General features: G+C 33.2%; 1 protein-coding gene across 1 annotated transcript in view; it reads right to left on the reverse strand.

Moving 5' to 3' along the window:
• The window catches only part of FREM2 (FRAS1 related extracellular matrix 2), a 210,719-nt gene that overhangs the window by 9,622 nt on the left and 186,571 nt on the right, over positions 1-14,526 (reverse strand). The window contains exons 17-20 of the mRNA XM_074217231.1: positions 4,916-5,108; positions 3,217-3,321; positions 498-625; positions 65-199 (exon numbers count right to left, since the gene is read on the reverse strand). Coding sequence (XP_074073332.1) covers positions 65-199; positions 498-625; positions 3,217-3,321; positions 4,916-5,108 — 561 coding nt within the window. The remainder of the gene's footprint in view (positions 1-64; positions 200-497; positions 626-3,216; positions 3,322-4,915; positions 5,109-14,526) is intronic.

The following is a 14,526-nucleotide window of genomic DNA, read 5'->3' on the forward strand; positions in this document are numbered from 1 at the left end:
ATGTAATTGGAAAACAAAATATTTATATATAGTATAAAAAAGAAAAAAGGAAAAAAAGAGTTACCTGTTGAAATCGGATGTCCAGGTCAAATGTGATTGGCTCTCTGGGGTTACAAATCACTGGTAAGCTGTATTCTTGATGAGGAGATGTTGTGCAGGCTATCAGTTTCACAGTATATGTTCCTGAGTAGTCCCTGACCTGAAAAGGGCAAATAGAAAATATGGCCTTTAGCTGAAAACTAAGCAAGACTAAGGGAGGGTTTTTTTAATCTTTTTACTATCATGAACCCTGATAGTAGGGTGGTGAAGCCAATGGATTCCTTCATATAATATCATTTTAAGTAAACAAAATAAAATAAATTATTCCAAAGTGAATGAATTATATTGAGGTACACTTATTAAAAACAAGTTTTTAAAAGTTCATGGACACCTAATTAAAACCCCTTGATTTCCAGACACAAATGAAAGAAAATAAAGGTAGATCCTTTATCAATTACCGAAAAATCAGAAACAAAGCTCCATTGTTGGACTGGCTGGTTGTATGTTGGCTCACTCCTTATGAGACGGAGAGAAAAAGAGAGGCCAGGATGATCAGCTGAGACGATCATAGAACTCATGGGAGATGCTATAAAGACAACAGTAAGAATAATATCAACAATAAGTGATTGTAACATCTTGCATTTATCAAGCATTTCATTTTTAAAATCCATATATATATATATATATATATATATATATATATATATAATCTCTTTTGTTGCATACAGCTTTCTGTAGTAGACAGGCAAAGGAGGAAATGAAACCAGATAAATGAACAAGTTTAAATTGGTTGTATGTTGCAGTATTGGGACTAGACAACACATCTTTTTGTTTCTTTGTGATTGTTTCACTATATGTATTCAATAGAGAATGTGATATAATGGAAAGTATAAGTTTGAAGTCAGAAGACTCTGCCTGTGTGTGTGCTCCTGGATCTTATCATCCCTCTGGATCTCAAATTCCTCACTGTAAAATGAGGGCTTTGAACAAGAAGATCACTAAAGCCCCTTCTAATTATGAGATGATTCATTGAAATACTAGAACTGCTTAGGGTCTCTTTTCTAGTTAGTTATGAGTTATATGCATTTCTAGTACACAGATAATCTTAACATAACCAGTTAAGTGAACACAGCTGGACAAGTCTTATTTAAGTACAGAATCTCTTTTTTAAAGATTCATTAGGACTATGTCATACTAAATTAACTTTGAAATATTTTAGCTTAGTAAATTATGTCAGAAAGCACCATTTTTCAATAGATTGTTAATGCTAAGAATATAAAATAATTTTGATTGGTTCTTTTTTATACTATGATTTCCTTAAAGATACAATGAGAAAACCTCATTCTCTGAATGTCCAGTTCATTCTCTCTCGTCAGAACACACATTCAAGAAAAGGAAACACTTTAGAAAGAGTGTGGATGAAGTTCTTATCTTCTTAAAGTCTGCCAGATAAATGCACACTTTGAAATGATGGAAATTGGTAAAATGAGGTGTTAAATACTTTTAGAAAAGAGATCTTAATAAAAAACATTTTAAATACAAATTCTTTTCAGCATTTGGAGCATTTTTATGGCTAGGTAGTAACTTAGGGCAGGTATCTCACAGAGTAACATGAAGGTGAGAGTCTTTTAAATAATCTTGAGGAAGAAGTTGAAATTACATTGTATCTTATAATTCTATATTTTCTTTGGTGTTGCAATCAATCATTTCTTAATTAGCTCCAAAAATTTTCCACAAAAACTTAAGTACAACTATTTAATGTAATCATTGTTATTGAAAATACATATTACTTTCCACTTTAAAAAATTACAATTTCTTCCTAGAAAGGAAGTTTGTTTTGATCTCAGTCATTTGTATCCACATTAGCCTTCCTGATTTACTTGATTTTGTGGCCATTTAATTTGTTATCTTTGTTACCTCATTTTAATCATTATATATTGTTATTTTGATTCTAGTTTCAATTAATATTTAATTTCATTCAACTCATTTCAATAAATATGTCAGTACCTATTTTATACAGAAAAAATGGTAGGGACTGGGGAGTTATATCTAATATTATAATGCTTAGTGGTACAAACAGCTATGTTTTATTGTTTTTTATTGTTTCTTTATAAGAAAATATTATTAATAATAAAAAAGTCATCTGATAGCACCTTTGTACTGCCCTACAACTTCAAAGAAATAATAAAAAACAAAAGAGGTACTTAGTCATGGGGCACCTAGCTGGCACAGTAGATAAAATACTGGCTTTGAAGCTAGGAAAATCTGACTTCAAATCCAGCCTGAGACACAAGTTGCATGATCCTGGGCAATCCATTTAACCTTTATTTGCCTCAGTTTACACAACAATAAAATGGGTTTAACAATACACCTACCCTGAAGGGTGGTTCAAATGACCAAATGAGAAAATTGTAAAGTGCTTACAACAGTTCTATAGAGTTGGCACTATGTAAATCATTATTCCCTTCTCTTTTTCTACATTTGATAGAGAACAGGCTTTAAAGACAGGAATGTCTATGTTCAAATCCTACCTCTGGCACATAAAGATTGAGTGACTTTAAGCAAGTCATAACCTCTACGTACACTAGGTAACTGAGACAAAATTAAAGAGAAGTAGGTTTTTTTTGAAATGGTAGGAACTGGGGTGGCTAGGTGGTACAGTGGATAGAGCACTGGCCCTGGAGTCAGGAGTACCTGAGTTCAAATCTGGCCTCAGACACATAATAATTACCTAGCTGTGTGGCCTTGGGCAAGCCACTTAACCCCATTTTCCTTGCAAAAAAACATGGTAGGAACTTGCTCATTTAAGGAATGCTAATGAAACAATGAGTTGTAACACTAACTCAAATTGGAAGATGTAGGTGTGTATATTTCATATAATTTAAAGTGTAACAATTAGTTGGAAGAGTACTCAGACTAATAATATTGTGACAATTAATACAGAATTTGGAAAGAGTAGTGTCATGGCATGCCTTTTGAAATCCATGGTATTATGGGAGTGTAATAAAGGATACCAAAGATAATTGATAATAAAAGAAACAATAGAAAACTGATCATGTGATGCATTTTAAAAGAAGGGTATCTGTCAATGATAACTGCACTGAAAAATAGGAAAATAGAAAAAAAATTATACTTGTCTTACTGGGAGATGATAGGAACAGAAAAACAAGCTCTTACCAGGATGGGACAACACAAACAAACCATGGAATCGAGCTTCTGTCTTGAAGTTTACCACCAATCGTCCTTCCTCGCTGATACGCATGCTGGTTGGATAAAGGGAACCTATCAGGGAAGAGACAAAGTGGTAGTGAAAAAATATAAAGGAACAAGAGATTCAAGTCATAATTTTAAGTTCAAGTAGTTTAGAAATTATTTCATGTTAAACTGTCTCAGTTTTCATCAGAGAGATCAGAGTAGAATATCAGGCATGTGTTCATGGCAGAAGCATTTAGTTTCCTCTATATCCTTGGGGTTTAAGAGGTCTAGGAGTGAGAAGTAGATTAAATCATTATAAACTGCAAGCCAAACAGGAATTTTATACTTGTGAAAGCCTTCCCTACAGAAATGAAGTTAGCCTACGGAGATTCCCTTAGCCTACAGAAATGAAGTTAGCAGCTGAAAACCATGACATTGTCAGAAATAGAGAGTTTTGTAAAGGCTTTAAATTACCTACATTCTGCAGATTCTACTGGAATGCATAGGCTTGCAATAAACAATTGCTCTGGGAAATCTAGCAATTTGACACGAGTTGGCTCTAGGTATGGGAAGGGTATGATGTTCTTATGCAGGAAACTAGAAGCATTATAAGCATCATCATGTAAAGTCACTTAAAATACATGTTTGGTATTTTTTTCTTTTGCTTTTTTTTAGCAAAAGGTAAAAAAAATGAAGATGATATGTGGGTAATTTTTCAATAATATCATGACATTTGACATAGCTCATAACATAATCCAGGTAAGACTTTGCATTTGAAATGTCCTGTCAACTCTTTTTTTTCTATTCTCTATTTTAACAAAAAATAGTTGTTAGGGAATTGTGCCATATCTGGGTATGTAACTAGGATAACACTGTATTTCTGAAAGTAAACAGTAATATGCATGATTAATGGGACTAATTAAATGCATTTTTCTGGATTTTGAATCATGACTCTGGAATGGGGATGGATCCAAAGTCATGAGATAATATACAGAAAATACTCTTGCAAACCTTAACATGTTATATAAATATCGTTGCCTAGGAAAAGTGAAAACCCTAAATCTTTTTCATCACAGTTATCCAGTGTTCAGACCAATAATTATCTCACAATAACAGTTTAATAAATGTTTCTATTGTACACTCATTTTCAAAAATAAAAGCCTATGCAACTTTTCTGATGAGATATCTCTTACTGGGATATTTCTTCCTTTTTAAGAATTGAAGTTGACTCTTAGATTGCCTTGACTAAATCATGGGGTTGTTGAGCAATACATAAAATTCTTGTTTGGCAGAATGTTTTCCCAGATATATTATAAGATATACATATTGTAATATTTCAGTCTTAAATGATATAATTTTCAATGTACTTAAATTATAAAAGTGAATGCAAGTGTTTTTCCATTAAGAATGATGCTATTTTTAAAAAAGTAATTGACTTTATTAAAATATGTTTCCATTCTTTCAGGGACTTAGAACTGGGGGGAAAATCTTTAGTTAATATTTATTTAAATTAAAGATGATTAATCTAAGGTCCATGGATTCTGAAGGGATTCATAGGTTGTGCCAGACTATAAAACGGATGGTTTTTATATTTTTAATTTATGAATATATTAAAGAAACAAATCTATATTCATAATATTAAATAGAAGTAATTTAAAGTCTTTAAAATCCCAGGACCTACCTTGGAGCTCTGCTTCTGGTGGGCTGCCAATTCCATCATTCCACAAGATGGCAGTGTCATACACAAAAGTCAGTCGAAGCTCAGACTTCAGGTCAAAATGTTGCCATCCTCCCACCCCAACAGGGGAATGGAAAACATAGGAAACATATAGTGGAACTCGCAGTGTGACATAGGACTGCACCAGATTCAGGACCTAAAGAGGAGTGGCATAATCGTATTCATCAACTGTATTTAAACACAAGCTCTATTACATCTAAACAACAGACACCAAAAATAGTTGGGGCCTGAGCATATGACAAATTACTTCATAGAATGAACTTTTTTCTTTTTATATTAATTAATATAATTTATTAGAGAAATTACTGAAGCTGCAATATTTTATATTGAATTTTCTATACCATTCATTCTGGATTAGATTTGTTAATAGAACTGTTTTTGGTTGTAGCAAAGAATTTTTAGCCTGAAACCCGAGTTCATAGCTATGCAAAACTAGCTTTTCCTTTAATTTGGACCAACCTCTCTCTCTCAGCTGCCCACCCCATTTAAAAAAATCTGGGATCTATGTTAGAAACTGTGGGAAAGGAAGTAACCTTTTGCATCTGACTAAATAATACTGCATAGGATGCCCCCCAAAATGAAATGTATGTTGAGGAACATTGGTAAAGGAGTGTTTTATTTGGATCTTATACCTATTTCCATGAGGTATTAAATGCATAAGTGAGATAACTCTAAAGATCTTTTTGTAGGGGAGAGGGGGGAGAGAGAGAAGAAAGGAGAAAGAGAGATAAAGAGAGAGAGAGAGAGAGAGAGAGAGAGAGAGAGAGAGAGAGAGAGAGAGAGAGAGAGAGTCATCTCTATACTTAAAAAATTCCAATACATATTTATAATAGGCTAAAAACTGTAACAGATCTTATTATTAGATCACCTCATGCTAGCTCAGACCCTCATTTTACAGAGTGTAAACCTGGAACTCATAGAAAGGAAGAGATTTCCTTCAGGTTACACACCTAACAAACAGCAGAACCAGAGTTCACACAAGTCTTTTGATTTTACATTTTATTTTTCTTCCATAGAAGACTGGCATCTCAGGTAAGGTTTCCAGTACCAAAGATCCAAAGGGGCTTGCTAATACTTTTCAGTTTAATGTGTCATTTTAAAAGAAATCTTCTTTCATTGCTTTCTGTTATTTTATAGCATTCTTATTTAAAAACATATATATTTGTATGTGCATGTATGTTCTCCCACTCCCACTCCACAGTAAAGCAAATTATTATAAGAAAGTTGTTGTTTTTAAAGAAAGTAAGCAGTTCAGAAAACCAACCAACACTTAAAACCTCACCTGGTAGTATAATGTTGCCTACCTGCCGACCCTTCCTTCTGCAATGAAGGGAGGGAGGCACATTGTCCCTTTCCTGGGGTAAGAGTTGGTGATTAAAATTGCAAAGTTCATTTTCTTTTCTTTTTTCCTTCCTTCCTTCCTTCCTTCCTTCCTTCCTTCCTTCCTTCCTTCCTTCCTTCCTTCCTTCCTTCCTTCCTTCCTTCCTTCCTTCCTTCCTTCCTTCCTTCCTTCCTTCTTTTCCTCACTCCTTCTTTCTTCCTTTCCTACATTCCTTCCTCTTTCTTTTCTTTCTCATTCCCTCTCTTTTTCTCTTCCTTTCTTGCTTCCTCCCTTCCTTCCTTTTCACTTTCATTCTTTCTTTAGTAACATTCTGATAGCTTCACTTTTCCCAGTCCAAAATGGTTCTCTCAGTAGAATGTTCTTATGTAAGCAATCAAATTTTACCTTTCATGTTGTAAGATACATCCTGCTTGTGGGATTACTTCAAATGTACAGACACCCTGCTTTCAATGGCCAATAGCTACACAGAAGGAGGTTTTCTGCTCTATGACCTGTCCAATATAGGGGTTAAACTCCCCCCTCTCTTTCTCCACCTCCCAAACAAAAGTAATCCTCTACAGGTCTAGGATCTTAAGGAGTAAGACACAGCATTCCAACTATTAACTCCAGTCATTTTTACTGGCTGTCTTCTATGCTTAAAATGCTTTCACTCCTTATCTCCACTTTCTAGGTTCCTGGCTTCCTTCAAGTTTCAGCTAAATGCACTGGAAGAAGCCCTTTTTCCATTTCTCCTTCTCACTGATGCCTTCCTCTTGTCTGAAATTAGCTCCATTTTATAGTGCCAATATGCTGTTTGAATGTTGTTGTTATTTGGAGATCGCCTCTGCCAAAAGTTTAGAAGGAGAAGAACATATTTTTGCCTTTCTAGATTTTAACACATAGTAGGTACTTTAGAAATATTAGTTGAATGACTGACAAATATATTTTGCCCTAGGAAGGTCAAGACTTGTTCCTACTGCTCCTGGAAGGTAGGCATGGAGATGGTGACAGGCTTGGATTTTTTTTTCCACCTCAACATCTAGTATAATGCCTTGAACACATTAGATCATATGGCAGTAATCAATTGGATTGAATGGGGCAGTAGTCAAGTCAACGTGGCCAGGTACACTGATGGAATTACTTCATTGATTTTTATATTTATATGGGATGACCCCAGTTACCTCATATGTGATGCCTCCCTTCTGTTTGTCCTGGAGCTTTACCTTCCTTTAATTAGAATGTATGCTCTATGACAGCAAGTATTGACTTATTTATTTTCCTAGCTGGATTCTTTATGTTTAGCACAGTGTTTAATAAATGATGTTTCAATCATTCATCAATTCAATGTATATATACATGCATGATGTTTGTCCTTTTATTTGAAGAGGAACCCTGACATAGGGAGGGGATGTCATGGCAAGCATAAGAACTGATTGAAGTGAGGGGCTGTGTTAAGTCAGCAACCTCACTTTCTCCTCCAGAGCCATTTGGATACAGTGTCCAAATATGAATCAGGAAGACTGGAGATGACCCTGGATACAAGACAATTAGAGTTAAGAGACTTGTTCAAGGTCACATAGTTAGTAAGCATATGAGAATGGATTTGAACTCCCATCCTCCTGGCTCCAAGGTCAGTGCCAATATACACTGCTCTGACATCCATACATATATGATTTGCTAAATAACTTTAATCAGAATGTGTTTCCTTAATTAGAATGTATGCTCCATGAGAGCAAATATTGCCTTATTTTTCCCTAGTTGGATTCCTTATGTTTAGCACAGTACCTAAAAAATAATCTTTCATGCATTTATCAATTCAATACATATATATATATATATGTATATACATATATCCACATCTGATAAATACCTTTAATTAAAACATATGCATTTCCTCCCTTAATTAGAATATATATGCTCCATGGGATTAAATATTGCCCTATTTTTTCCAAGCTGGATTCTTTATGTTTAGCATAGTGCCTAATAAATGATTTTTCATTCATCCATCAATTCAATATATATACATACATACATACATAAATACATGTCTGATAATCAAGTTACTGACCCCTGCAGTTCCTACAATTGCTTACCAGCTTTTGCTCTAGATCTATGTTGTGGTTGTCAAGTTGTTTCAGTTGTGTCAGACTCTTTGTCACCCCATTTTACACTTTCTTGGCAAAGTACTTTGTCATTCCTTCTCATCTAGTTCTATGCAGATGAGAGGAAGAGAGTATATACTTCCATAGAATTATCTTAGCTTTTCAGCTCTCTCAGATTGTCTAGTTCTTTCTAGACCTTCTACTTAAGGAGGATGCCCAGGCCAGACATCTTCATCATGACCAACCGGGTACCTTCTACTTCACCCCCCAATCTTCTCAGCTTTCTTTTATGTGTTATCTTCCCACATTAAAATGCAAGCTCCTTGAGTGTAAAGACTATTTTTCTTTTAACTTGTCTTTGTATCCTCAGAACTTAGAACAATGTCTGTCAGATAATAGATGACTATTAAATGTTTGTTAGCTATCAAAATCCCATAACCTCTAATATAGACATTTCTGAAGAAATGGGGAATTTCTATAAAGCACTTATGAGTTGCTTTATAGTAGGAGTTCTTTAATTGGAGTGCAATAACCTGGATTTTAGAGCAAAATTGGATAGGAAAGAATATTTTCAGTATAATTGGTTTCCTATGTTATACTACTTGTTTCATTTCATTGGCTATGAAAAAAATTCTCCCAAGAAGGGGTCCATGTCTCTACCACAAACTACCAAAGGGCTCATGTTACAGAATACTTGGGAGTCTACCTGCTAGGCAAACTCAGAAACCATATGAAAACAACTATGAAACAATTGCCTCACAAATAAAATCAGATCTAAATAACTGAGCAAATGTCAGTTGCTCATGGGTAGGTCGAGTTAATATACTAAAAATGATATTTCTATTTAAATTAAATTACTTATTCAGTGTTATCCCAAACTACTAAAATTACTTTTGAATTAGGAAAAAAAGTAGTTAAATGTATATGGAGGAACAAAAGGTCAAGAATATCAAGGGAATTAATGATAAAACATATTAAGTTCCTAATCATACCAGATTTAAAATTATATTAAAAAGTATCAGTTATTAAAACTGTGTGGTACTGGCTAAGAAATAAAGTGGTGAATCAGTGGAATAGATTAGGTACAACAGAAATAGTAGTAAATGACTATAGTAATCTGCTATATGATAATTCCAAAGATTCCAGCTTCTAGGATAAGAAATTACTCTTTGATAAAAAAATAAACTTTGATTAAAAACTGATAGTATGGCAGAAAATCTTACACCCTCTACCAAAATAAGATCAAAATAGGTGCAAGATTTAGACATAAAAGGTGATATCATAAACCAATTAGGAGAAAAGGGAATAATTTATCTATCAAATCTATCAAAAGGGAAGTAGTTTATGACCAGAGAACATTTATAGAATGCAAAATGTATAATTTTGATTACATTCAATTGAAAATTTTTGCACAAATAAAAGCAATTCAACCAAGATTAAAAGGAATGCCATAAGTTGGGAAACAATTTTACAACTATTTCTGACAAAGGACTCATTTCTAAAATATATAGAGAACTGAATCAAATTTTTAAGAATAGATTAAGTTAAAGCTATATATGGTCATATGAAAAAAATCCTCTAAATCATTTCTGATTAGAAAAATGCAAATTAAAACAACTTAGAGATACTACCTCACACCAAAATGGAAATGAACAATATTGAAAAGGATGTGAGAAAACTGGGAACTAACGCATTGTTGGTAGAGTTGTGAATTAATCCAACTTTCAGGAGAGCCATTTGGAATTTTGCCCAAAGGGCAAAAAAACTGTACATACCACTTGATCCAGTAATATCACTACTAAGTTTGTATTCCAAATAGATCACAAAAAAGGGTAAAAAGTCCTCATGTACAAATATATTTATAGTAATTTTCTTCATAAAGGCAAAGAAATGGAAATTGAGAGGATGTCTATAAATTTGGAGAATGACTGAACAAATTGTGATATATGAATGTGATGGAGTACTATTGTTCTATAAGAAATCATGAAGGATAGGACTTCAGAACAGCCTGGAAAGACTTTCATGAACTGATAAGTAAGCAGAACCAGAAGAATATTGCACACACTAACAGCAGTATTGTTTGATGACCCACTATGATGGATTTGCTCATTTCAGCAATCCAATAATCAAAGATATTATTCAGAAAAAAGGAATTGTGAATTTAAATGTAGACCAAAGTTTACTGTCTACAACCTGATTAATATGGAAATATGTTAAACATAGTTATCCACATATTACCTATATTAGATTGTTTTCTGTCAGCAAGGAAAGAAAGGAGAGGGGGAGAAAAATATGAAACTCAAGCCTTATAAAAATGATAATTGAAAACAATCTTTCATGCAGTTGGAAAAATAAAATATTAACAAGAAAAATAAGTTGCTTAACATTAACTATGCTGACAGGATATTTTGGCAATCTACATGGCAGCAAAAACCTACCTTACTTAGAAATCTCTGCCTATTGCAGAACAAATCTATTAATAGTAATATTTAAGAACCTTTTTTAAGTTTCAAAAGCTTTCCCCTACATAGTCTCATTTAAGCCTCATAATTTGTCCTGTGAGGTGTAGGGCAGATTAGCTATTATCTTCATTTAACCAGTGTGCCAAAAATGTAAGCTGTTTGCCTCAGGTCATATAGAAAGCAAGAGGTTAATTCAGGATAAGTACTTAGATCTGCTGATTCTCAGATCAGTGTTTCACCTTCTAGATTACAAATATTTTTACTGAAACCCTTTGCTTAGGGCTTGGGGGAACTGAGGGGATATGATTTAGAAAAGATTTGTTTTCAGTGTGAAGAAGTGACTATACATTGCTATATACCCTGCTATATTTTAATCATTCAGATTAACTTTCATTTCTTTTATTTGCTTGCAAGACTGGTAAGAAAGAAATTGAATAGTTTAGATAAGTAATAACTTAAAAGCAGTAAGTTCACATCATTGTTCTGGTTGACATACTCTGATGAGACAATGTCTTCAAATCAAATTCTTATAGTTTTTCATTACTAAACTAAATTTGTCCTTGGAAGCTGATTAAATATTTGGGGAAAATTATTGCTCAAAAATAAAATATTAATTACTTGTATAAAACACTGGGTTGAGTGACATTATCAATAAATTTTACTATCAGAATAGAATTAAAAGGAGATCATAAGGCCTTTAAGAAATTGTTGACTTTCAAAAGAGATACAGTTAAATAGGGATAAATGGCAACAAAAGCCAATGGACTGTAGAACAACTTAGTCTCCCCTACGATAATATACCCCCTTTTCATGAAATTTAAGTCATAGAATCGCCAAAAAATCCATATTAAAGAGAAATATCAATTTCCAAGTTATTTGATTCCTAGCCAATTAGTATTTTTAGACAATTGCTGAAATCCATAAAAGTAATCTGAGAAAATTTATTAATAGGAATGTCATTATTGCAATTTAGTTATTGATCTTTAAATAGTTTTTTCATGACTACAGGAAAATGATTAATTCTTATGTTAGAGGCAATTAAAACTGGCATTTCCTATGTGAATTTAATAAATCACAACTTGCTTAAAGAAAGGTTAAGTACACTCCCTTGTAGCTCAACAACCCTGTAATGTATAAAATTGAGAAAATGAGGGAAGGGCAGGGTCATTTAATAAATATAATTTTAAAGTTGGGGTCAAGAACACTGAGTTTTAGCCCCACCTTCATGTCTAAGACTTTGAGAAAGTTACTTAATATTTATTTATTTTTTCCACAAATATTTCCGAAATACCAGTTATGGGCAAAATACTGTGTTATGCAAGGGAAATAAAATAACAAAATGAAAACCAGTTTCTATCCATAAGAAGCTTCCATAGGGGAGGGAAGGAACCTTTAAAAAGGAAAGGAATCAGAATATAAATACAGGAAGAAGAAAAAGCTAGCAATAAGTAGTATCAGGAAAGGAATGCTTAGTTTGGGGAATTGGTAACATAACTATATTTCTTTTTTTGGTCCCACCAAATGGGTATAATACCCATGTTATTTCCTTCCCAAATTCATGGAGTGGATGATTGTTATACAAATTAAAGTGGTTATTGCTACAATCTGTTAGCTTTGCCAGACTAATGTGAAAGAATAACTGGAAAACAATTTATATACAATGCTTACTAAATATAACAATAAATAAAATTATGCAACATTTGTTACCAGAGAGTCATTTAAAATTAAACCTTTAAGGCACACACATATATATTGTATGTATATCATATATATATATATATATTATGCATATAGAGAATAAACAATCCAGAAAATGAGGCAAAGCATAGAAAAATGAGAACAAAACAATGAGAACACTTTCTAATTGAATGATTCCAGCAAGACTTAAGCCAACAAATTCCTGAATGTAAAACAAAACTCTCCTTTGTAGTTCATCATTTTTATTTTTGAGAAGGCAAAAGAAATGACTGGAAGATCTCTTTTCAATCTTTGGGCAAATTCCATCTTACTGTCAGGACAGATTTAAGTTTATAAATGTTTCTTTTTTGTTGCCCTCCCTCCTCTCTCTCTCTCTCTTTCTGATTGAACTTACTTTTAATTAATTACTTTTCATTTTTCAATACTCCCATAAAATGCCAAATGAATTAGAGAACATACTGTGTATGTTTAGTGGAAAGCAATGAATCCTTGATGGAAGAGGGAGCAGACTGCCAATAACCACATAATTATTAGGTTTTTTTATATACATTATTTTACTTTTGGTTGGTTTTTGAAAGATCTGAACTACATCCTCATTGATATTATCACTATAAATAAAACCAGAAAACATTAAGATGTTGCAGTTAATGGAAGCCTTGATCACAGGTTCTATACACAGAGGTGAATAAAAGAATTGACAGGTTAGTTTCATCATTTGCCCAAAGCCAACAAGAAACAGCATTTCCTGGGCAAGGGATCAGGTTGCTTCCTGGTGCTGAAGTTGAACAAAAATAAACAGATCACCATGAAGATAACTGAAGTTTACCTTTCAACATCTGTTGTAATGGACTAACTAGAGAAAAATTCTAAGAGGAACTTAATATTGTCTTTTAAATTAATTCAGTGCATAATTTGATATTCAGAACTTTTCCTTCTTGATTTTGCTAATGACTCTTTGGACTTTGCCTCTGGGAATTTTGACACACGATCCCCACTCATTACCTTTGTCCAGCCCTGCTTCTTTTCATCTTCCTTTTGGGGGTTGTCTTTCCCAATTGGAATATAAGTTCCTCAAGGGCAGGGAAAGCCTTCTTTTTTATATGTCTTCATATCCCCAGTATTTGATACAGATCATGGCACAATAAATCTTTTCTTACGTTCCTTTTGAATAAAAACGAGTACTTTTACTAATACCTAAATGTTTGTAGGGCATTTCCCTCAAAATAATTCTCTAAATTAAATACTTATCATCCCCAATATATAATTTAGGAAATTGAGGTTCTTAAGATTATACTCAGGATTGCCATTGTACTAAGCTTGCTCGTGTTCATAAAGTAGTAAGCAATGATAAAGCAAAAAACATTTCTTAAATTCACTAAAAGGGAAAAAAGGGGTAATTTCTACTCTCAAAGAATTTGAATTCTATTCTATTATATATCAGTGTATCATAAGACATAGTATCTGAAGCAGAATTTAAACTCAGAGATCTGCTATATCTAAGTCTAGTTCACTTTTTTCTACAATGCCCTAACTAGCAAAAAGGAAGGATCATGAAACTATTCTAACATATGGTTTGGGGTCAAAAAAGGAAACAGTGTAAAAGTTCATAGAATCTTCATGCCTTCATGGATAGCAAGACCAAATTTCTTTTTCAGGAGAGAGTTATGATATGTCAAGCACTGAAGAGGGTCCAAGAAAAAAAGAAATTGACTATTTTCCAATTAACTAAATCATAATCACCCAAAATAAACACTCAAGATCTTCCTACAAGAATAAAGAATGACAATTATCCAGAGGATCACCTATAGTTGGAAGGGCAGCCTAGTCTATTAGTGCAACATACATATGTCTTGAATCAGTAATGCTTACCATCAAAGTACAGGTAGCTAGTGATTTAGGTCCAGTCTAGGAAGACCAGATTGGAGGTGATGAGGCAAATCACATTCAGATAATTGTTTGATGCTTCAAATG

The sequence above is a fragment of the Macrotis lagotis genome, chromosome 1 (genome assembly GCF_037893015.1).
Source record: "Macrotis lagotis isolate mMagLag1 chromosome 1, bilby.v1.9.chrom.fasta, whole genome shotgun sequence".
NCBI lineage: Eukaryota > Metazoa > Chordata > Mammalia > Peramelemorphia > Peramelidae > Macrotis > Macrotis lagotis.